This window comes from Staurois parvus, unplaced genomic scaffold (assembly GCF_062004578.1).
Source record: "Staurois parvus isolate SC_StPar_1 unplaced genomic scaffold, SC_StPar_1.0 ptg000147l, whole genome shotgun sequence".
Classification (NCBI taxonomy): Eukaryota; Metazoa; Chordata; class Amphibia; order Anura; family Ranidae; genus Staurois; species Staurois parvus.
This window is the reverse complement of record NW_028317943.1, coordinates 7,712,912-7,738,811: the sequence shown is the minus strand read 5'-3', so window position 1 is coordinate 7,738,811 and position 25,900 is coordinate 7,712,912. Positions and strand designations below refer to the sequence as shown.

At 44.2% G+C, this 25,900-nt stretch overlaps 1 protein-coding gene across 2 annotated transcripts in view; it reads left to right on the top strand.

The window, feature by feature from the left end:
- NELL2 (neural EGFL like 2) overlaps positions 1-25,900 on the top strand; it is a 347,194-nt gene that overhangs the window by 122,757 nt on the left and 198,537 nt on the right. For both annotated transcript variants that reach the window (XM_089674010.1, XM_089674009.1), the window contains exons 4-7: positions 8,388-8,561; positions 8,892-8,988; positions 11,965-12,037; positions 12,135-12,217. In XM_089674010.1, coding sequence (XP_089530136.1) covers positions 8,388-8,561; positions 8,892-8,988; positions 11,965-12,037; positions 12,135-12,217 — 427 coding nt within the window. The remainder of the gene's footprint in view (positions 1-8,387; positions 8,562-8,891; positions 8,989-11,964; positions 12,038-12,134; positions 12,218-25,900) is intronic.

The window sequence follows — 25,900 nt, the reverse complement described above, 5'->3', positions numbered from 1 at the left end:
TTCCCCCCCACTGACACCAATGATGGGGCACTATTCCACCCCCCACTGACACCAATGATGGGGCACTATTCCACCCCCCACTGACACCAATGATAGGGCACTATTCCACCCCCCACTGACACCAATGATAGGGCACTATTCCACCCCCCACTGACACCAATGATGGGACACCATTCCTCCCATTGACACCAATGTTGGGACACTATTCCTCCCAATGACACCAATGATGGGGCACTATTCCTGCCACTGATACTAATGATGGGGCACTATTCCTCCCACTGATACCAATGATGGGACACTATTCCCCCCACTGATACTAATGATGGGGCACTATTCCTGCCACTGATACCAATGATGGGGCACTATTCCCCCCACTGATACCAATGATGGGGCACTATTCCTCCCATTGACACCAATGATGGGGCACTATTCCTCCCACTGACACCAATGATGGGGCACTATTCCCCCCACTGATAATGATGGGGCACTATTCCTGCCACTGATACCAATGATGGGGCACTATTCCTGCCACTGATACCAATGATGGGGCACTATTCCTGCCACTGATACCAATGATGGGGCACCTATTCCCCCCACTGATACTAATGATGGGGCACTATTCCTCCCACTGATACCAATGATGGGGCACCTATTCCCCCCACTGATACTAATGATGGGGCACTATTCCTGCCACTAATGCCAATGATGGGGCACTATTCCTCCCACTGTTTTGCATTGGAAGAGGGGTAGTCTTATACGGCGAGTATAGCCCAAACACTACATTTTAGCAGGAAAAGTAGGGGGTTGTCTTATACGCCCAGTCGTCTTATACGCCGGCAAATACGGTATTATTATTTTCACAAACGAAATGTAGCAGAATACATTTTGACCTAAATTTATGAATACATGTTATTTATTTGCAACATTTTATAACAGAAACAAAGGAAAGAGCGTTTTTTTTTCAAAAGTTTCATTATTTAGCAAAATACAAAAAAATGCAGTGGTGATTAAATACCACCAAAAGAAAGCTCTATTTGTGTGTTCATATGGGTGCAGTGTTGCTTGACTGCTCAATTGTCATTCATAGTGAAACAGCGCTGAAAGCTGAAAATTGGCCTGGGCAGGAAGGGGGTATAAGTGCCCAGTATTGAAGTGGTTAATCTTCCAGTAAAGTGCTGCTGTGCTCAAAAGGTGCTCCTCAGAAAAACAGGCAAGTCTTACCGAACCAAATTGATCTCAAGCTATAGAGATCAAATAATCGGATAGTGTCCAAACTCTACACTGACAGATCCGGGGAGGATGGATGGGTCACTTGTTCACAGTAGGAACCGGCTTAACTGCTTCATACCGTTCTCTGCAATAGTGTATGAAAGGGTTTAAACAAAAAATTACTTCATAGTTCAACCCTGTTATTGGTGGGCTAAAACCTAAAAAAGAAGCCGCAGCAGTATAAAAACTCCTTTCATATAGGATTTTTTATTTGACCATTAAAAGATATTCGTTCAATAGTAAATGTGCTGCATGGAAAATAAAACTTTCGTAGCTTTGTGAAAAAATATTATATATTCTCTCTTTCCAAAATGCCCTTGAAGGTGTTTAGTCTTATATTGGATTGGAAAGACGGTAAGTCTTTTCAAGTTAAAAAACACATATTCAGAAAGACTGGAAGTTTAATTGCAGTAGCCCACAGCATTAATGTACGTCATATTTTCCAATTACTTCATGTTTTTCATCTCCTTCTGTGGGAGGATAACTGGAATGCTTGTATGCAGGATGGTAGATGGAGGCGGAGGAATAGGATGGAGAGAGCATATATAATGAAGCACAAAGACAGGAAATAGATTGGCTATGTAGGATGTTGTTTTGAACCAGATAAGGATGAAATAACATTGTGACTGAAAGGCTTCTCACACCTTGCAAGATGTTAGCAGTATCAGATGTAGCAGTTGACAAATGACAGAAACAAATTTCCAGCAATTAAGTCAATCTATTAATTAAAGCCCAACTACGGGCAAAAAAAAAAAAGAAAATTCTTGTAGTCGGACTGTGCTTGCATTACAAAGCTGAAGAGGTCCTTTTGTGTGGCATTACTCATTCTTGCTATGGGTTTACTTACCTGATTCTCCACTCCTTCAACAAATAGTGTTTCCCCTACAATCCGGTGATGGACTGACCATAAGTGTCCTCACATTCAGAGCAGGGCTTATGGACCCTGCTCTTTTCTTTATGATGTCAGGACTCTAGAGCATGGGGGTAAAAAAAGCTGCGGGGAGAATGAGATATGTATATTTTGCAGCTCCATTGCAAGGGTTAATTTTTTATTTGCCTAGAGTTGGACTTTAAGCTCATAATATTTGTGCCATTTTAAATAATTATGTGCATAGTCCATCCAGAGTGCAGTACTGAAACATGCTTCTGACAAGTTTTTAGCAATAGCATCCTAAAGTGATTGTAAACTCTCACCTTGTAAAATAGCCCATTCAGTTTAAAATAGAAATGAAAGGCAAAACATTTGTGTATAGCAATAAAAAAACATTAGAAATACCCCCCCCCCCCCAGCTGCATAAGCGCTAGGGGAGGAGAGACAGCAGAACACTGAACTTCCCACTGAAAGGTTTTGCATCTCAGGACAACTCTGATCATTGGAGGAGAGCAGGCTTAGTTTCCAGCACAGCTAGAGAACTGACCATTGTGTGTACAATCCAAACGCACACGTTCCTGCTTTAAAAATGTGGGTAAGTGGGTGCTCCAGCGACTGTCGGCTGGAACCAAACAGAATCAGCCAGGGAGAATGTCACCAGCACACCGAGGATCACCAATATGGGTCCAAACGTTTTAATGAACGATCACATAGTTCTAGCAAGGCAACGTTTCAGAGTCTCGCAGGACCCCTTCATCAGGCATATCATATCGTCACAAGGGGTCCTGCGAGACTTTGAAAGTTGCCTTGCTGTAACTATGTGATCGTTCATTCGTTCTCCCTGTGCAAGGAGCACAGGATACTTTTTCATAAAAGTGCATGGTACAGCAGGCACATTTTAGGAACGTGCAATATTAGGTTTACACATTCTTTAAATTTGAATCAACGTGTGAGCATCTTTCCATGGACATTAGGATTCTGTGCATTCTCAGGATCTTGCCGAAAGAATTATGACCTCACCTTTGACTAGGCACTGTAGACAAAATCTGGGTGTAAGATAAGTATATTTAGATTTTTCTCTAAAGGCAATTTTACATGTGGAAGAGAGTCACTATTTAAAGTGGAGTTCCAGTCAGTTTTCTGTTTATTAAAAGTCAGCAGCTACATAAACTGTAGCTGCTGACTTTTAATAAACACACACTCACCTGTCCCAGAGTCCTGTGATATGCTCACCTGCACCATCTCTTCTCTCCTCGACACCGGCATCACAACTGTGGGCACCAGGCTGTGACAGCTTGCAGCTTCACAGCCAGATACCCAGTGCGCATTCTGATTGGTCCGGCAGTCTTCTGAGACCTGTGAAAGTTCCCAGGATACTGCGGGAGGAAGGAGGGGGCTGAGCTTCAGCGAACTTAGTCGGGAGTGGTTACACCTTCCCACCCCACCACCCCAAAAAGGTGCCATGTTCTATACGTTGTATTTATGTAATTCTGTACATGTGCATATATGGAATTATATGAATTCCTATGCATATATGGCAGCACAGTGGCTAAGTGGTTAGCACTTCTGCCTAGTAGCACTAGCCTCACCGGTTCAAATCCCAACCATGGTACTACCTTTCTGGAGTTTGCATGTTCCCCCTGTGCCTGTGTGGGATTTCTCTAGGTACTCCGGTTTCTTCCCACACTCCAAAGACATGCTGGTAGGTTAATTGGATCCTGTCTAAAGTGGCCCTAGTATGTGTATTTATGAATGCGAGTTAGGGACCTTAGATTGTTCGCCCCTTGAGTGTTAGGGACTGATGTGAATGTACAATATATATATATATATATATATATATATATATATATATACAGTATATATATATATATATATATATAAGTGCTGTGTAAACTGACCGTGACCATGTTATACCTGAAATAAATAAATAAGATATATGTATCATCCTGTGCGATCTTTTAAAACATTTTGTGTTAATAAAATATACATTTTTAACCCAGCTTGACTACCAATATTTTGGCACCTTTAAAAATCGTGTACAAATTGTGCTTTACTGTACTTTTGGCATTGGTAAATGTCCTCCATGACAGTGCCCACTTTCCAATGTTTTGTTTGCCAATAGTTGCTTTTTAGCCAGACAATTGGCGAGAGCTTAATAACAAGATTTCCCCCCATAAACTTCAGTAGAGTTTGAAATAAACTTTTTGAACTTCAAACAGTATTCATGAAACTGTTTACTATTCAAACCTGGGCAGATATGCTCTTCTCTAATTGGGCCTAATTGGGATCTATTTGGGTGCATGATGATATGCTCTGCTATGTATTCTAACAGAGCAGAAAGCAAGTGATTTTGTATTACTAAATGAAAATAGATTCTACCATGGGGAATTGTTTATACCTGCATTTTTTAATTGGTCATAAATACTGGAATTAGAAGTAGAAATTTTACATTAACATCCAGCTAGTTAGACATCAGGATCTCTTGCTTCATTACCTTAATTGTTTATTGCATACTACTAAATTGATAATTGTGTTATGAGACTAAAGACTGCTCGGGACTGACTTTATTACACAAGTTGTCATAGTTTATAAGAGTATCTTGGTTAGATAGGTGAAGTTGCTCCTACACCTAGTCAATAAAAAGTCCTTAGTTTCTACTGAATTTTCAATTTGTTTGGGAGCTCAAGACTTACACAATAATATACTGCCATTTTAGGTTTGTTCCTGTTTAGGAAATGGTGCTAAAACTCTGCAAATCAAGATAACCTTGATGAACCCAAGATCATTTCACATGATTCTCTTTATGCTTTCATTTGTCGAATGCTTTCAATATACTATCACCTAGCAACCTTGCCTTGTTGTGGTGTTTTGTTTTTTGTTTTTGTTTTTTTTTAATATACTCACCTAGGCCTATACAATTAACTCTTTCAAATACACTGCACTTGCAAATTGTTTTTTTGTTTTAATTGGCTCCACCATCATTGCTTATAATTTGTTTTAACTCAACATTAGTGGAAGGAAGTGATAACTTCTTTTTTTTTAAACTTTAACAATATGTGGTTATGAAGGGGAAAAGATATGATGGGGTTACGGTAAGGTTGCATCATTATCTTAAAAGAATCAGTGTTTGCTGCTATAATCAGTGGTTTAAGGAGATCAGGCAGTATGCCTGGTGTGCCAAGTTCTTTTCTTTTTATCTCCTTCTCCTTTCTTTCTTCTTTTTTTTAGGTTGATTTTTAGTTAAAATAAAAACAAAACTTTGAAAATTTGATATGGAAGACTATATATTCACAATGTGTGCATCAGTCCAGTCTGGGTCATATGTTGATGTACACGGTTTGTGCATCTCTACTGAAAATGCCAAATAACTGCAAATATATAAAGAGCTGTTGTGTGTTGCAGCATTGTGGTTGAGTTGGTTAGCCAATTAACCACGTGATAAACAATTTCAATAACTCCACGCTATATGTGGTAAATTACCACTCAATTTAAAAATTAAAGCAGCCAGCACAGTATCGCAGGTATCAATACATAAACTAAACAAAAATGTGCAGCGCTATACAAAAATACTACTAACCATAGAATTAATACATAAAAATTATAATATCCAATAATGTGCATAAAATTAATAATAATAATAATAATAATAATAATAATAAAAAACAAAAAGTATATACTGCAAATGAAAATTCAAAAGATGAAAATACTTTAAAAATTTGATGTGTTTCCAAAAACCAAAAAAAGGCAGTGATAAATAATAATAAGCAAAAAGTCTTAACCACGTGACATGAGGTTCTGGGCTTTACACTAAAGACTCCATTTACATCAAGTTTGTGTGTGCTTTCTATGCACGTTTCCTTCAGCTCCACCAACTCCCTCAGCAAAAAGATATTTGGTATGTTGAGTTGGTCATGAGCTACATTTTCTGTGCAGAAGGAAGATCTGGCAATCTTAATTTAGGTGTAAAAGAAGAATGAGAAACAGTCAAAAATTGAGTTGTCCAAATGAATCCTTAGAGGTCAGTGGCAACACATACCCACTATAGCACTATGCTTATGGCCCCTAGTGTGCCTATCCTTCTGATGTTGGGTATATGGAGGCAACACACTGGTCTTCAATCATGACATCAAACTTTAATGTGTTATGGATATCCTCTGGCGCTCCTTCGTCTGATTTTGTTTAACAGGAAGAAGAGTCAGCCGCACACCAGAGGATTGATGAATACAGTGTATATTTATTGATCCATAGGACACACAAAACACCAGGACATGAATAGAGGACCTGTTTAACGGTGGTAAACAGGTCCTGTATTCATGTCCTGCTGTTTTGTATGTCCTATGGATCAATAAATATGCACTACATTCATCAATCCTCTGGTGTGCGGCTGACTCTTCTTCCTGTTGCATCGTGTGTGGTGGCAAACCAGAGCCTGCACCTGCCATGGATTGATCTGGATTGTTTGCCTGAGTGGTATACCTCTGTTCTTTGATTTTGTTTAACACCAAAGAGCTTAGTCACAACTCAGTGTCACCAGCTGGGATTTTCATTGGAGTTACAGCATGGGTTCTGGCAGCCAATAGGAGCAGAGATGTAAGTAGGGCAATAGAGGGTTTCTTCTGTACAGGGGTGAGTGGGGGCTTGTTTAGGGGTTATTTCTACAAAATTAGATTATGTGAAAAAAGGATACTAATCGCCTTTAAAGGCTATATATAAAATAGTTACTGTACAGAATTCACAATATCTGATAATGTCAGTTTGCTGAGTAATCTTTTTTAGACAAAGGCAGCTAATGAAATGCTAGTTGATGGGTTTCCTACCTGAACAAAATGTGTTGGGTAGAGCCTGTGATTTCACATGCTGGTTTCATGTTTCTTGAAAACCTTTGTTAGTATCTTCCTGCTGGCTTCCTAATTTTTTATAATGTGGAAACCTCATGGATAATTCCTCCAAATCTCTGCAAAGTTCATTTGGACTGTTTTCTTTATATTGTTGTTGTTGAGTGCCTTTTTAATAAAAGTTGGTGATAATCACTGTGAATGTAATTTTTTTTAGCACAATGGATCTTTGTTCTCTAATCTGGATGTTTCAATGGACAACAAGTCGCTTCATTTTAACATTTCTAATAACTGCTTATTGATGTTTTTATTCTTCAGAATTACAAATACCTTTATTGATGTTGCCTAATATGACGTATATAATCTAGCATAATAGAATTTCACCTTCCTGGCAAAGATAATATAGTTAAGCAAGGCCTGTAAGCTCATTCATTTGTAAATTGTATATATGACCTTTTATGTTGAAGTGTTGCTAAACCATTTTTAGTTAATAATTTTAGAAGTAAAAGGCCAGATTTTGCTCCGTGGGGAAATGAAGACATAGCTGTCTTTAGATATGTTGAATTGTCTTTGTATCACAGTGCTTACCTGCCGCATTTCTTGTGCTCGCTTTTGAAGTAAATACTAGCTGGGTGAGACCATGCCATTATTCGTAGATGATGCTAGATCATTCTTGACATATTAATTACTGTTTATTGATAACTGGAAATGTTGTTCACTTGGAAATGGCTTTTCCTTGGTAATTGCCAGTTATCAATTTTTTAATAAACCCTATGTGATCTGTATAGAATAGATTGTTAGGATTTTGATTATCATGTTTGCTGCTTTAAGACCTTTCTCATTTTTGAAGATATTACTGTTTGTTTCTCACTGTTTCTTAAACTGATTTGGGAATAGTAGTGTTTGCCTCCATTGCAGTCATTTGCTGCAATCTCAGAGTTGTAATGAGGAAAACTGTATCATCTACATCCCTCTCGGTGAGGAAGACACTTAGAGAGTATAGGGTTGAGTTACTAAAGGCAAATAGATTGTTCCCTTTGTAAGGGAATTTTCACTTTTACAAGGGATTCTCTCCTTAGCCTATGTGATTGTATAAAGCTCTGCTGACTTCCATTATCTAATCATGTGCAAGCAAAAATATATTTTTTTTCCCTGGCATTGGTGATTGGATACACATTTGCAAACTGAATTTATACTGTGTTTGCAAAGCTGAGGGAAAAATCCCTTGTTAAGTGAACAGCATTTTTGCCTTTAGTAGATCAACCCCTATATCACAAAAAAATTAAACTCCTGTTGCCTGAAATTAGACATATCTTGATGCATTTTGAGAAAATTAGTAAGACCCTCACAGGAAATAATCTTGAATTTGTCTCTCTTATGCTGCCTTCTGACCTTTTTCTTTGCTTATGCAGGTATCTCGAGTTAGAGAGCAGTGGTCATCGAAATGAAGTCAGATTGCACTATCGCTCAGGGAGTCATCGATCTCAGACAGAAGTATTTCCTTATATTCTGGCAGATGATAAATGGCATAGATTTTCCTTGGCAATCAGTGCATCTCATCTGGTTCTCCATGTGGATTGCAACAAGTAAGGGACTAATGTATATCTTTTCCTAATAGTGACTTTATTTTTTGATCTTACACTAATAAGCTGCTAAGAAGGCAAGTATTTTATGATATCCAAAAACTGGTCACTGAATTACTACTATACGGCAGCTTATCAATTTATGGATCACTAATGGCAAGCAGTAATAATGTCCCCAAGGGAAATGAGATAGAGGGATATATATATATATTTTTTTTTTTTTATTTATTTAATAGAAAAAAGGTTCAGCTTAAAGACTAGAATAACTGTTTTTGCTTGTAAAAGCATTTATTTCAATTTAACAAATCATTTAACTTGTATTCTGTTCAATAGGATTTATGAAAGAATTATTGAAAAGCCGTACATGGATATTCCATCTGGCACAACATTGTGGGTTGGACAAAGAAATAATGCCCATGGTTATTTTAAGGTAGGTTAATCCTGTATGCATCATTTAATTTTGAAAGCGATAGACAAAATAATTCACGAAAGCTCATCATTGAAAAAGTCCCCTGAGCCAAGGTGTCAGTGTTGCCCACAGCAATTGTTTGGTTTGCTGTTTTATTTTATAGCAAATACAAAAAAATGATCCTGGATGCTGCTTGAACAAAGACATGTTCTTTTCAGGCACATTATTATTATTATTCAGGATTTATAGCACCAATAGTTTGCCCAGCGCTTTACTTTGTATATGATTTGTATATGATTTTAAATTCATATTGGCATATACATTATGTGATTAGAATATGATCGCATGATCCATTGCACAACGCTGTAAATGTGTTTTGTACTGTGAACATCAAACACATGTTCTATGGTAGTAGAAAACAGAATCCTTTCAACCAAATTGTTTTAGTATCTCTTTTGAAATAAAAATGTAATTTATCATCATAACCTGCAATATGATCTGCTAAAATAATCTTTGCTGGCAACTATTATTTTGGCTTTACTGTAATTTTAACAATCTATGTTCTCAGGCAATGTAGAATTTTAATATACACACATTATTACATATTCAGGATGTACCCTCTTTGTTTCCTATTATATTACTCTTGGGAAAGACAAACAGAAATAAGTATTTCATCTCTCAGGTGTGTTTTACAATGAGAAATGTGGTCTTCTATCCTTTAATGGCAGTCCTATTTATGTTCCAGACGCTTTACAGGGTAAACATTCTTAGCATGCCAGCAAGTGCCTTATTGTTTTATTCTTTGAAATATGTCTGGTATTCTCCTACATGCTTTGTGCCACAGTTACGGTTTAGGAATGCTTATTTTTGCTTTGTTTGTGTAATTATATACATCATGTTGGCCTTTAATATTTAAACATAAACCTTAAATATAAAACTGGGGTTTTTGCAAGGCATAATAAAATACAGAATTAAAAAAAACCCAAAACACAGTGATACACAAAACAGGGTGTAAGGATGAAACGGTTTAGAATTTGATTAGTTTTATGACATTATTCCTGCAGACTGATTGTTAATATAATGCCGTCAGCACTACTGGGACTCTGCAAAGTGAATTAGCGAGTAACGAGCATCCAGTAGTGCAGTTCAGATAGATTGTGAGGATTCTAGCAGCCTCCACCGAATTGTGGGAGCACAGAAAGCGTGTGCTAGACTGAACTCCATTCTGCCCCAGTAACTTAAGAATAGCTAGACCCCCCACCCTGCTGCCAGTATCTCCTTCAGTAACCTTAGGTTGGCCATAGACGAGTTGAAAACCGAACATTCTGTCAATCTAAAAGTGAAAATGCCGTATACGATTGTGCCATCACTTGTTTCATTTTTCTAAACAAAATCCAGCATATTGGATCAATTATTTTCAGTTGCGACACGATTCATGGTAGTACCAACATTGAGCTGAGCTCTGTGCTCATATTTTTTTTGCCAACTAAACTTGTTCAGCACATTATTCTCAATTTACAGATGTCTATGTACCATACTTGAGTAAAATGTAATTCACCTAAAATTTGTGTATAGACCCAATTTTTTTTGTTAGTGGATAGTGTATTGAAAGACAAAACCCTGTCAGGTTATTACTGCTATTCCGGCAGTTAGATAAATTTACCTTCCACTGGTGTCTGATAATGAGGGTAAGACCTCATTCCCATGAGGCATACTAATGTGTATGACCATGGAAGGTCGTGTTTGTCCACACAGGGATTCAAAGGTGTTCCATGCATCCCCATGTAGGCAGTCCCGTTGATGCCAATAAGGACACAGTGGCTGCATTGACCCAGCTGCTGCTTCCAATTTTAAATCTATGTGGGTGTATGTCCCTGAATGCACACCAGGTGAGTGTGGGGACTTGCTCTGGCACCCACATGGATATCAAATTTGGAGAAGTGGCTGTGTCAATGCAGCCGCTGCATCCCATTTGACATCAATGGGACTGCCTGCATAGGGATACACCAAACACTTGTGCATCCTTATGTGGTTAAACACAGCCCTCTATGGACGTACACTTTAGTATGCCCCATGTGAATGAGGCCTAAATCTGTAACAGAGACACAGAGCAATGAAAGCAAACTCTAGTTCTACACTTTAACTCTTAAACTGTAAATGTACTTGAGGGGAAATATCTGTAACGGAATCCTGGAAAAGCAGAAAACCCAAAAAAGGGTTCTATTTATTTCAATAAAAACTGTTTTGGCTGGATGTACACATTGGAGGATTGCTTCAGGGTGTGACATTTACATCCCCTGTAGATAGAAATATATAAAGACAACATCAACCTCTGTAGATATGGTAGCACTTACTCTGGGCTGCATAGCAAAACTCATTCTATGTGTTAAAGCAAACCCTACTAAGAGAAATGCAAATTGTCTGGCTATATCTGGCCTCCGTACTTTGAGTTCCAGAACAAGCAATACATCTAGTCCTTGTATCAGTGGCATAGAAAGTAACGAAGCCTTAGGACCAGTATGGATGCCACGGAACCAAGATTTCAAGGAAGGAAGTTCAGCAGTAGCAATTACCGGTATGTGATAGCACAGGCTTTTCTTTTTCGACAATATATCAAGGTACCAAGCAACATCATTCACTTTATAATATGGAAAATACACTTCTCATGAGTCCTGATTAGCCAAGTACATGCATGTATCACTATGTTCTAATATATGTATTTATTATGTTTGTACTAATTGCTTCTCTTCATTTCTCTTGGCTTGCATTTATCATGTTGGGGAGAAATCAATATAGTTATTTACTTTAGGGAAAGGCGCATTGTTTTATTTAACATATAAGCAGCTTTCTGTTGCTTGCCGTGGACATCTTAATTGGACTCTGTAGCTCAGCCTGAAATTGATTTTATGAAATACAAAACAATGTAGTTATCAGATAGCACCATGTAATGTAGAACACTGTGTGACAAAATATATACAGTCTGTGTCTCGTCCACAGGGGATCATGCAGGATCTGCAGATTGTTATCATGCCGCAAGGATTTATCTCCCAGTGCCCTGATCTTAATCGCAGTAAGTATATACGTTTGTATTGGGTTTCTACAATGAAAGAATAGATTGTTTGTTTTTATGTTTTGACAGGTTGACCTACATTTCTTTATTATTTCAGCGTGCCCAACGTGTAATGACTTCCATGGACTGGTGCAGAAAATTATGGAATTGCAGGATATTTTAGCAAAAACCTCTTCAAAGGTAAATTGCATTTTGCTTGTTCCCTAGCCATTACATTGTAAACAACAGCACTTTATGTTGAAAGGTCAGCGCAATTAAAACTAATATGTTAGTCGTATGTGTACATAGTGTTCCTTATTGCTTAGAGGCTTCTCTGAATGTGTGTAGTGTCTGAAACGGGTAACTAGGCCATTGACATCAGGTAACTGCAGGTCTTTTAAGTATCAGATATTTAGGGCAAACATCTTGGAGAAGTATTGTAATCCTTATGAACAAGTGGGCGCTACATAGTTAAAGCAGAGTAATGGGTAAAAATAGTCCAGTAAAAGTAACAAAAAAAAAAAAATTTGCTGCAATTATCACCTTCAGTCCGATGCTTTCCTCTGCGCTCCATTTACCCCAGAACTAGGTTTCTCCAGTTTTCTTTGATTGATGGCCATTCAACCTCCTTTGTCTAAGCCCAAGCAGTCATAGACCATTCTGGGAAAATATTTTCACACTACTTTGTGAGATATATACTTTGTATATAAATATAAACGATGGAGTCCTACTTTAAAATGCTCTTGACATAAACTCAAGATTAATAATAGAACAGTCCATTGTAAAGTTAGGGCCCTTTCACATAGGCATTCAGTTTGTCTATTCTTTATCTGTCCATTTTCAGAAAAAATGGACAGCAATTCATTAATATGGGCATGTGGATGTAACCAGATGATTATCTATTTACATCTGCCCACATCTGTTTTTTTTTTTTTTTTTTTTTTAATAGAAAAGGCTGCATTATTTTTCCATTTGTAGATGGATATGAACAGATGTAAAAAGATGCCATCCATTTACGTCCATTCTTTTTTACTTTTGTCACCTTTGATAAGTTTCTGCAACAACAACAAAAAATAGATGCGAAAATGGGTGTAAACTGATGTGAACTGAACTGAAGATGGATGTACAGAATGATGTAAACCGATGTAAACTGAATCTGTATTCATCAGTTATTGAAGTCAGTGACTGAATTGTTGATGCCCATGTGAAAGGCCCTTTAGGCTTGGTTTATATAGATGCTTTCTCCAGTGCATTTTGCAGTTTGTTTTGCATTTTTCTACATGTGTTTTTGATGCGTTTTTTATCACGTCTTGCATTTTGTTCAGCTTTTTTTTTGTCTTTGTTGTTAAATTGGGTTTTTTTTTTTTTTTTGTTGCTGGGCAGAATAAAAATGCAAAAACACAAAATGCTGCAAAAAAGCACTACCATGCATTTCAACAGCTTCTCCATTGAGCTCTGTGGTGGTGGTAAATATTCTGCTTTTTGCTTTTAAAAAAAGTCCCTGACCCTTTCCAAAAATGCAGCAGCTCAAAAAAGCATAGATGTGAACATGTTCCATAGGCAACCATGTTAAATGGACTGTAGTGCATTTCTGCAAAAAAAAAAACCCACAAAACACATTGGTGTGAACAGAGCCTTAAAGGGATTGCCTGGTCTATTATACCTGCTTTGAACCACAGTTTGCCTGGCTAAAACTTTAGATTGAGCTATCTAATAAGGGATGAATCATTGAACTGTGTCACAAATGGTTTTAGTTCATTAGAAAAGCAAACTGGGAGCCATTAAAACGTAAAGAGAAGCTTAAATCTTCACTTGCTGGCTCAAAAAGCAGAAAGTGTTATGAGTATTCTTCATTCAAATTTTACCTGATATAATTTTGTATTTTATTTTGTTTTTGTATTGTATTTTTTTTTTCAATAATATAAAAGAAAATGTGGAGTATTTTTAAATGACACCCTGTAGATTCCCACATTGAAATTGTTGGTGCTTGAATCAGAAACAGGTACATGAATCTGTCACACTGAGGTTGGACTGTCCATACTGGTGCACTGGACACTGTTTCCATCACACATGCCTGACAAGTTTTGTAGTGGTGTGGGGGGTGCTTGATGTAGGACTGAGAGACCAGACCACCATTAGGTCCATCCCTTTGACAAACTGCACACAGCATTGGGCAGATCCATAGCCACTATTCAGTCCAATAGCGAATTTCAAATGCACCAGCTGTCAAAAGTGCATAAATGCTTGTCTGATTTAGGTACAGAAACACCAGAACTCTACAAATGCTTTGTAGAATTCCCAAGATCATGTGCAAAACCACTATATTTGTGATTTTTTTTTTTTTATGAAACTATACTTGGTGGCAGAAAGTCATCAAAACAGCACAGAGCTGCAGCAATCCTAATGTATGCCAAAAGAAAGAAGCTTTCTTTTGGCATACAGTATATCAGGATTGCTCCAGCTCTGTGCTGTTTTGATGACTTTCTGCCACCAATATATTGTAAGTGCAATACTTCTTTTAATAAATACACTTTTATAACATATTGCACTATTAGTCTTTATGTATCTGATGTACTGCAATTGGTGGAGAGTGGAGTTTACAGTGGAGCCATAGGACTGGAGTACCGCCATACATCGCAGACATGTTGTGGGATTGATTCCTATACGCGCTCTTGGCTTTTCATTAAATTGAAGGCCCAACAGTTCCGGTACGGATTTTTGCTCACCTGTGGTTACCCAAAGTATCCTGGAGTATCACTCTCTCTTCAGTCCTGTTGGAAAACCGGGTCTTTCTTTTTTTCTGATGGTTGGAAACACATCCATTATCACAGATATTTATTAGTGTGGACATTTATTTGATCACGGTGGAGGTTCACTATTTTTAATGTTTACCTTTTAGCACTGCACTTTTTGTATTATGTTTATTGTGGTTTGGTATCTTTTACCTATGCTAGCTGCCTATGTTTCACTTATTTTTTACCTAAGCGCAGAATCACATTGGGTATGATTAAAAATGCATTTTAAGAATATAACTTCATAAATTAAAGTGGAATACTAGCCATTTTATTTTGGATAGAGTATGGAAGGGCTGCACTTTTTGTATTATGTTTAAAATGCATTTTTGCATAAATCTTGTTTTTGAAATATTAAAAAAATAATAATAAGCTAGTATATTATGGCACATATACATTAGGGGCTTGAGTTGGTTTGTTTTGCATTTGCATTCCTTGCATTTGTGTTGGGCCATGCTTGCTATGGTTGACTTTAGATGTAAAGATGTAAATAACTGACCACAGAGAGTATATTGTACACTACCAGGGGCGGACTGACAACTCATGGGGCCCCCGGGCAATAGGGGATCATGGGCCCCTGTTTCCTTGCCCACACTCAAAGCACACCCAAAAAAGCCTATAAAAAGGTACCAGGGGCATTTCATGGGGCCCCCCAATGGCCCTGGGCCTTCGGGCAGTGCCCGAGTGCTTAAATGGTCAGTCCGCCCCTGTACACTACCATACTTAATTCAGGCTAAACCAATAAGAATTCAACATACAGTGGTCTGATGTGTTCAGCTCAACAAAACCTTACTAATACACTTGTGTTTTCAACAGTTAACACTAATGCCAACCAAAGCAATACTAATCAAATACAAACCCAAATTAAATGCATTGGAGACATTGTACAATTACCATTGTTTACATACTCTTATAGCAAAACTAATAAAAACTGATTAAGAAAGGCCAGCCTACATCGAACTACTGTATGGTAATGTGAAGTGGTGATAGATGAGTGAACATTTATTGACATTTAGCCTGGGTTCACACTGATGCGGTGCAAAATTTGCACCGGCTTCTGTGCAATTTCCGCACCGCAACATAATCGCACCCCGTTCACACGAACCATTGCGGGTGTGTATTTTAAGTTGACACCCCGAAGTCAGTTCACAAAATGCGGTGCGATGTGCAGAATCGGATCGCATAGATGTGACTACCCATGCGATCTGATTCTATTGCGGAACAAAAAAAGGGTCCTGCACCTTTTTGGTGCAAATGTGGTGCAATGTGAGCCATAGAAAATGTTTTTTTTTTTACATACTTTTTGTCTATAGATAGCATAGAAAAATAGAATAATTTTACAAGACAAAATCATTTTTGTCCTGAAAAAAAAAATGTTACTTCAATATCTTGAGTAGAGATGAGCGAAGAAATGAAAAATTCGATTCGACTGATTCGGCGAATTCGTGGACAATATTCGATTCGAGTCGAATAAATTCGCTGTGAATTTAACTTAAAAAAGGGTGTTTCTAGGCTTCAGAGAGACTTAATATTAGTGCAGAACACTGTACCTTTAATTTAAATGCCCTTGGAGTCTGCTGGGGAAGAGAAATAATACTGTCTGTCAGTATGACATGCAGATGAGTGCCGTCGATCTTAGAATCACTGCACACTTCACTCCTTTGGCCAGTCACGGGGCCAAAACCAGTGTTTGGAGCCACAGTGTGGCGGTGGAGGCAGCAGCAATGGGAGGCCATACAGCAACCTATGACAAAATGGAAACCAGCAGGAGCGTGAGGAGACCTGAAAGTGGCACATGGCAGAGTGGGAGCAATGGGAGGCGGTACAGGGACCCAGGTCACACTATGGGCCCAGCAGCAGCGTGACCAGGCGGTACGGGGGCCCATGGCCGATATGGGGCTTGGTGGCACCTATGGAAGGCCTGTAATCTGCCAGCAACCTATGACAAAATGGACAACCGCAGGAGTGTGAGGAGATTTCAAAGTGGCACATGGCAGAGTGGAAGCAATGGAAGGCCGTACAGGGACCCAGGTCACACTGTGGGACCAGCATCAGCGTGAACAGGCGGTACGGGGGCCCATGGCCGATTTGACCTCATTCATCCCATAGTCCTGCCGACTCACGAATAGCGTGGCCTCCTCAAAGGGCCTGAGCAAGCGCAGGTGTCACACATGAGCTGCCAATGGCTGACATCTAAGTTACACAGGGAGTACCTTTATCCGCTTTTAACATCAGGAAATCTGTGATGGCCTTTAGCTGTTCGTAAAGGCGGTCTAACATATGTAGGGTTGAATTCCACCTTGTTGCAACGTCACAGCATGAGGAGTCGGTACGGGGGCCCATGGCAGATTACATGTCTGGCAGCAGCTATGTGAGGCCCGTAATCTGCCTGCACCCTATGTCAAAAAATTTAACACACCAGCAGTGTGAAGAGACCTGAAAGTGGCACATGGCAGCAGAGTGTGGCGATGGAGACAGCAGCAATGGGAGGCCGTACAGGGACCCATGAGAGACTCTGGACTTGGCAGCAGCATGAGGAGGCGGTATATAGGGGCCCATGGCAGATTAGGGGCCTGGCAGCAGCTATGTGAGGCCCGTAATCTGCCTGCACCCTATGTCAAAAAATTTAACACACCAGCAGTGTGAAGAGACCTGAAAGTGGCACATGGCAGCAGAGTGTGGCGATGGAGACAGCAGCAATGGGAGGCCATACAGGGACCCATGACAGACTCTGGACTTGGCAGCAGCATGAGGAGGCGGTATATAGGGGCCCATGGCAGATTAGGGGCCTGGCAGCAGCTATGTGAGGCCCGTAATCTGCCTGCACCCTATGTCAAAAAATGTAACACACCAGCAGTGTGTGAGGAGACCTGAAAGTGGCACATGGCAGAGTGTGGCGATGGAGACAGCAGCAATGGGAGGCCGTACAGGGACCCATGAGAGACTCTGGACCTGGCAGCAGCATGAGGAAGCGGTATATAGGGGCCTATGGCAGATTAGGGGCCTGGCAGCAGCTATAGGAGGCCCATAATCTGCCAGCACCCTATGTCAAAAAATTCTACACACCAGCAGTGTGAGGAGACCTGAAAGTGGCACATGGCAGCAGAGTGTGGCGATGGAGACAGCAGCAATGGGAGGCCGTACAGGGACCCATGACAGACTCTAGACTTGGCAGCAGCATGAGGAGGCGGTATATAGGGGCCCATGGCAGATTAGGGGCCTGGCAGCAGCTATGTGAGGCCCGTAATCTGCCTGCACCCTATGTCAAAAAATTTAACACACCAGCAGTGTGAAGAGACCTGAAAGTGGCACATGGCAGCAGAGTGTGGCGATGGAGACAGCAGCAATGGGAGGCCATACAGGGACCCATGAGAGACTCTGGACTTGGCAGCAGCATGAGGAGGCGGTATATAGGGGCCCATGGCAGATTAGGGGCCTGGCAGCAGCTATGTGAGGCCCGTAATCTGCCTGCACCCTATGTCAAAAAATTAAACACACCAGCAGTGTGAAGAGACCTGAAAGTGGCACATGGCAGCAGAGTGTGGCGATGGAGACAGCAGCAATGGGAGGCCATACAGGGACCCATGACAGACTCTGGACTTGGCAGCAGCATGAGGAGGCGGTATATAGGGGCCCATGGCAGATTAGGGGCCTGGCAGCAGCTATGTGAGGCCCGTAATCTGCCTGCACCCTATGTCAAAAAATTTAACACACCAGCAGTGTGAAGAGACCTGAAAGTGGCACATGGCAGCAGAGTGTGGCGATGGAGACAGCAGCAATGGGAGGCCATACAGGGACCCATGACAGACTCTGGACTTGGCAGCAGCATGAGGAGGCGGTATATAGGGGCCCATGGCAGATTAGGGGCCTGGCAGCAGCTATGTGAGGCCCGTAATCTGCCTGCACCCTATGTCAAAAAATTTAACACACCAGCAGTGTGAAGAGACCTGAAAGTGGCACATGGCAGCAGAGTGTGGCGATGGAGACAGCAGCAATGGGAGGCCGTACAGGGACCCATGAGAGACTCTAGACTTGGCAGCAGCATGAGGAGGCGGTATATAGGGGCCCATGGCAGATTAGGGGCCTGGCAGCAGCTATGTGAGGCCCGTAATCTGCCTGCACCCTATGTCAAAAAATTTAACACACCAGCAGTGTGAAGAGACCTGAAAGTGGCACATGGCAGCAGAGTGTGGCGATGGAGACAGCAGCAATGGGAGGCCGTACAGGGACCCATGAGAGACTCTGGACTTGGCAGCAGCATGAGGAGGCGGTATATAGGGGCCCATGGCAGATTAGGGGCCTGGCAGCAGCTATGTGAGGCCCGTAATCTGCCTGCACCCTATGTCAAAAAATTTAACACACCAGCAGTGTGAAGAGACCTGAAAGTGGCACATGGCAGCAGAGTGTGGCGATGGAGACAGCAGCAATGGGAGGCCATACAGGGACCCATGACAGACTCTGGACTTGGCAGCAGCATGAGGAGGCGGTATATAGGGGCCCATGGCAGATTAGGGGCCTGGCAGCAGCTATGTGAGGCCCGTAATCTGCCTGCACCCTATGTCAAAAAATGTAACACACCAGCAGTGTGTGAGGAGACCTGAAAGTGGCACATGGCAGAGTGTGGCGATGGAGACAGCAGCAATGGGAGGCCGTACAGGGACCCATGAGAGACTCTGGACCTGGCAGCAGCATGAGGAAGCGGTATATAGGGGCCTATGGCAGATTAGGGGCCTGGCAGCAGCTATAGGAGGCCCATAATCTGCCAGCACCCTATGTCAAAAAATTCTACACACCAGCAGTGTGTGAGGAGACCTGAAAGTGGCACATGGCAGAGTGTGGCGATGGAGACAGCAGCAATGGGAGGCCGTACAGGGACCCATGAGAGACTCTGGACCTGGCAGCAGCATGAGGAGGCGGTATATAGGGGCCTATGGCAGATTAGGGGCCTGGCAGCAGCTATAGGAGGCCCATAATCTGCCAGCACCCTATGTCAAAAAATTCTACACACCAGCAGTGTGAGGAGACCTGAAAGTGGCACATGGCAGCAGAGTGTGGCGATGGAGACAGCAGCAATGGGAGGCCGTACAGGGACCCATGACAGACTCTAGACTTGGCAGCAGCATGAGGAGGCGGTATATAGGGGCCCATGGCAGATTAGGGGCCTGGCAGCAGCTATGTGAGGCCCGTAATCTGCCTGCACCCTATGTCAAAAAATTCTACACACCAGCAGTGTGAGGAGACCTGAAAGTGGCACATGGCAGCAGAGTGTGGCGATGGAGACAGCAGCAATGGGAGGCCGTACAGGGACCCATGACAGACTCTAGACTTGGCAGCAGCATGAGGAGGCGGTATATAGGGGCCCATGGCAGATTAGGGGCCTGGCAGCAGCTATGTGAGGCCCGTAATCTGCCTGCACCCTATGTCAAAAAATTTAACACACCAGCAGTGTGAAGAGACCTGAAAGTGGCACATGGCAGCAGAGTGTGGCGATGGAGACAGCAGCAATGGGAGGCCATACAGGGACCCATGACAGACTCTGGACTTGGCAGCAGCATGAGGAGGCGGTATATAGGGGCCCATGGCAGATTAGGGGCCTGGCAGCAGCTATGTGAGGCCCGTAATCTGCCTGCACCCTATGTCAAAAAATGTAACACACCAGCAGTGTGTGAGGAGACCTGAAAGTGGCACATGGCAGAGTGTGGCGATGGAGACAGCAGCAATGGGAGGCCGTACAGGGACCCATGAGAGACTCTGGACCTGGCAGCAGCATGAGGAAGCGGTATATAGGGGCCTATGGCAGATTAGGGGCCTGGCAGCAGCTATAGGAGGCCCATAATCTGCCAGCACCCTATGTCAAAAAATTCTACACACCAGCAGTGTGTGAGGAGACCTGAAAGTGGCACATGGCAGAGTGTGGCGATGGAGACAGCAGCAATGGGAGGCCGTACAGGGACCCATGAGAGACTCTGGACCTGGCAGCAGCATGAGGAGGCGGTATATAGGGGCCTATGGCAGATTAGGGGCCTGGCAGCAGCTATAGGAGGCCCATAATCTGCCAGCACCCTATGTCAAAAAATGTAACACACCAGCAGTGTGTGAGGAGACCTGAAAGTGGCACATGGCAGAGTGTGGCGATGGAGACAGCAGCAATGGGAGGCCGTACAGGGACCCATGAGAGACTCTGGACCTGGCAGCAGCATGAGGAAGCGGTATATAGGGGCCTATGGCAGATTAGGGGCCTGGCAGCAGCTATAGGAGGCCCATAATCTGCCAGCACCCTATGTCAAAAAATTCTACACACCAGCAGTGTGTGAGGAGACCTGAAAGTGGCACATGGCAGAGTGTGGCGATGGAGACAGCAGCAATGGGAGGCCGTACAGGGACCCATGAGAGACTCTGGACCTGGCAGCAGCATGAGGAGGCGGTATATAGGGGCCTATGGCAGATTAGGGGCCTGGCAGCAGCTATAGGAGGCCCATAATCTGCCAGCACCCTATGTCAAAAAATTCTACACACCAGCAGTGTGAGGAGACCTGAAAGTGGCACATGGCAGCAGAGTGTGGCGATGGAGACAGCAGCAATGGGAGGCCGTACAGGGACCCATGACAGACTCTAGACTTGGCAGCAGCATGAGGAGGCGGTATATAGGGGCCCATGGCAGATTAGGGGCCTGGCAGCAGCTATGTGAGGCCCGTAATCTGCCTGCACCCTATGTCAAAAAATTTAACACACCAGCAGTGTGAAGAGACCTGAAAGTGGCACATGGCAGCAGAGTGTGGCGATGGAGACAGCAGCAATGGGAGGCCATACAGGGACCCATGACAGACTCTGGACTTGGCAGCAGCATGAGGAGGCGGTATATAGGGGCCCATGGCAGATTAGGGGCCTGGCAGCAGCTATGTGAGGCCCGTAATCTGCCTGCACCCTATGTCAAAAAATTTAACACACCAGCAGTGTGAAGAGACCTGAAAGTGGCACATGGCAGCAGAGTGTGGCGATGGAGACAGCAGCAATGGGAGGCCATACAGGGACCCATGACAGACTCTGGACTTGGCAGCAGCATGAGGAGGCGGTATATAGGGGCCCATGGCAGATTAGGGGCCTGGCAGCAGCTATGTGAGGCCCGTAATCTGCCTGCACCCTATGTCAAAAAATTTAACACACCAGCAGTGTGAAGAGACCTGAAAGTGGCACATGGCAGCAGAGTGTGGCGATGGAGACAGCAGCAATGGGAGGCCATACAGGGACCCATGACAGACTCTGGACTTGGCAGCAGCATGAGGAGGCGGTATATAGGGGCCCATGGCAGATTAGGGGCCTGGCAGCAGCTATGTGAGGCCCATAATCTGCCAGCACCCTATGTCAAAAAATTCTACACACCAGCAGTGTGTGAGGAGACCTGAAAGTGGCACATGGCAGAGTGTGGCGATGGAGACAGCAGCAATGGGAGGCCGTACAGGGACCCATGAGAGACTCTGGACCTGGCAGCAGCATGAGGAGGCGGTATATAGGGGCCTATGGCAGATTAGGGGCCTGGCAGCAGCTATAGGAGGCCCATAATCTGCCAGCACCCTATGTCAAAAAATTCTACACACCAGCAGTGTGAGGAGACCTGAAAGTGGCACATGGCAGCAGAGTGTGGCGATGGAGACAGCAGCAATGGGAGGCCGTACAGGGACCCATGACAGACTCTAGACTTGGCAGCAGCATGAGGAGGCGGTATATAGGGGCCCATGGCAGATTAGGGGCCTGGCAGCAGCTATGTGAGGCCCGTAATCTGCCTGCACCCTATGTCAAAAAATTTAACACACCAGCAGTGTGAAGAGACCTGAAAGTGGCACATGGCAGCAGAGTGTGGCGATGGAGACAGCAGCAATGGGAGGCCATACAGGGACCCATGACAGACTCTGGACTTGGCAGCAGCATGAGGAGGCGGTATATAGGGGCCTATGGCAGATTAGGGGCCTGGCAGCAGCTATAGGAGGCCCGTAATCTGCCAGCACCCTATGTCAAAAAATTAAACACACCAGCAGTGTGAGGAGACCTGAAAGTGGCACATGTTTGAGGCATGATTCATGGCGGATTTAGTCAGTTGTGTCAGGAACTGGTGGTTTGAAATCCAGACTAATCCACGCCTGATTCATTTTCACAAACGTGAGTCTCTCCACACTTTGGGTGGACAGTCGTGTCCTCCGCGGAGTTACAATACCTCCTGCCGCACTAAACACGCGCTCCGATGCCACGCTACTGGCCGGGCATGACAGCCTTTCAAGGGCAAATTCAGCTAGTTGGGGCCAAAGGTCAAGTTTCGTTGCCCAGTAGTCAAGGGGATTGTCTACCTCGGTTGGCAGGGTGCTGTCCAAGTAGGCCCAAGCCTGTTGTTTGAGCTCCTGCTCCAGGTCCACCTGATGCTGCTGCTGCTGCTGCGGCTGGTTAGTAGTTTCCTCACTGCGCTGGTGAAGAAAGCTACTCATCATCGACTGCAGACTGAGGCAGCCGCTGCTGGTGGAGCTGCCACTGCTCCTACCACCCCACCCCTCCCCTGCTGCCATGCCAGCGGAACGCGAGCGCACAGGGCCCACAGTGTCTGAGGATGGACGTTGGCGCACAAAGGCAGAGACCAACTGACTACATAGGTGGTTTTTATAGTACGTAATTTTGGCCTCCCTCTCAGCAGGTGTGAAAAAGGCCACCATTTTGGACCGGTAGCGAGGGTCCAACAAGGTGGACAGCCAAAAGTCATCCCTCTGTCTGATGGTTATTATTCGGCTGTCGCTACGCAAGCAACCGAGCATGCTATGGGCCATTTGTGCCAAGGAATGCGAGGGACTCCCTGCCTCCATCTCCACAGCATACTGCCACGGTGCGTCTGGGTCCTCTGTCTCCTCCTCCTCCTCTACCAGATGCTCCTGCTCCTCCACTCCTGTCCGCTGAGTGGAAAAACCACCCATTTCACTCAATAATTCCTGAGCACAAATGTCCTCCTCTACCTCCTCCTCTTCTTCCTGTCCTGCCCCCACAGGGGTCATGTGGCGTTGAGATCTGTGCGCCACGTCTACCGCACCCTGACCAGCCATTGTTAACAGCATTTGTTCCAGGACGTGCAACAGAGGAATGACGTCGTTCATCCCATAGTCCTGCCGACTCACGAATAGCGTGGCCTCCTCAAAGGGCCTGAGCAAGCGGCAGGTGTCACGCATGAGCTGCCAATGGCTGACATCTAAGTTACACAGGGGAGTACCTTTATCCGCTTGTAACATCAGGAAATCGGTGATGGCCTTTCGCTGCTCGTAAAGGCGGTCTAACATGTGTAGGGTTGAATTCCACCTTGTTGCAACGTCGCAGATCAGGCGATGCTGTGGAATTCCGTTCTGCCGCTGCAGCTCAATGAGGGTGTTCTTTGCGGTGTAGGAATGGCTGAAATGCATGCACAGTTTACGTGACATTTTAAGGATGTCTTGCAGTGGGATGGTGGATTTTAGGAACCGCTTGACAACCAGATTGAACACGTGAGCCATGCATGGCGCATGGCACAACCTTCCTTGACGCAGAGCAGACACCATGTTCTTTCCGTTGTCAGTCAACATGGTTCCGATTTTTAGTTTGCGCGGAGACAGCCATCTGTCGATTTCTCTGTTCATTACACTCAGCAGTTCCTCCCCTGTGTGACTACGTTCGCCAAGGCATACCAGGTGCAGCACAGCGTGACACCGTTGCGCCCTGCACATGTGATATGCCGGTCGGGTAATGGGACTTGGCACGGGGGTGGCGGCTGAGGACACGGCGGAAAAAGAGGTGGTAGAGGCGGACATGCTTGCTGGACCAAGGACGTGCAAACGTGGAGGCAAAAGCGTCGTGACCTGTCCAAGTTGCTGGTGCGGCTGTGCCGGCACCACGTTCACCCAGTGGGCCGTAAATGACATGTACTGTCCCTGACCGTAGTTACAGCTCCACACGTCGGCGCTGCCGTGCACTTTGGCAGAGACCGACATGCTCAAAGACTGGCCCACCATCTCTTCTACATGTGAATGCAGGGCTGGCACTGCCTTTTGGGCAAAGAAATGACGGCTTGGCACTCTCCACCGCGGCGCGGCACAAGCCATCATTTCTCGGAAAGGTGCTGAGTCCACCAGTTGGAAAGGGAGGGACTGCAGCACCAGCAACTTGGACAGGAGGACGTTCAGCTTTTGCACCGTCGGGTGCGTGCTCGCAAACTGTTGTCTCTTGGATACGGATTCCAAGAAAGACTGTTGACGGAATCCGAGAAGAGGAGTAGCAGGAGAAGGAGCATCTGAACGAGCGGAAGATGCCAATGAGCGACAACTCCCCTCAGCAGAGGTGTTGGAGCCTTGACTGGCTGATAGAGGGCGATTGACGACGTCGGGTGACGGAGCAAGTAACGGAGCGGGTGATGGAGCGGGGGCTGGGGCAGGCAGAACCGCCGTATGTTTATCACGGTTTTCCCAGGCCACCGAATGGTGACGCTGCATATGCTGACGCAACGCTGTAGTCCCAACATGGGCCCCCTGGCCACGCTTGCATTTCTGGCCACATAGTCGACATACGGCTACGTTTACTTCCTCGGGCGGCTTGAGGAAAAATTGCCACACCACCGAGTAGGAAACTTTGCCCCCGCTACTCTTCACTGGCTGACTGCTACTTCCTCCGTGCGCAACGGCACCACTACTGGCCGTGGTGGTAGGCTGCAGTGGAGCTGGTGCTCTACTCCGTGGACGTTTGGCTCCACTGACACTGATGCGACCCTGCTGCTGTCTCCTGGGCAACCCACCGACTGTTTTGCTCGCTGCCAAGCTGCCACCCTCTTCTCCTGATGATGCGGAAGAAATTGCCTGATGACGACGAGGCTGCCAAGTGCGATCAACCTCCTCATCATCAAGTAGGGTCTCCGCCTCACTACTAGCCCCCTCGGCTGCGTCTGGGTCAGGAGACAGACCTGTCTCTAGACCGGCTACCGAGCCACTCTCCTCGCCAGTACTTGTTCGCTTGGCTGCTGAAAAGGCCGATGTCTCCCCCCGTTCCTGACCGCCCTCTGTTAGCTCTTCCTCACTGTACAGTGGGGCTGAGCCCACAG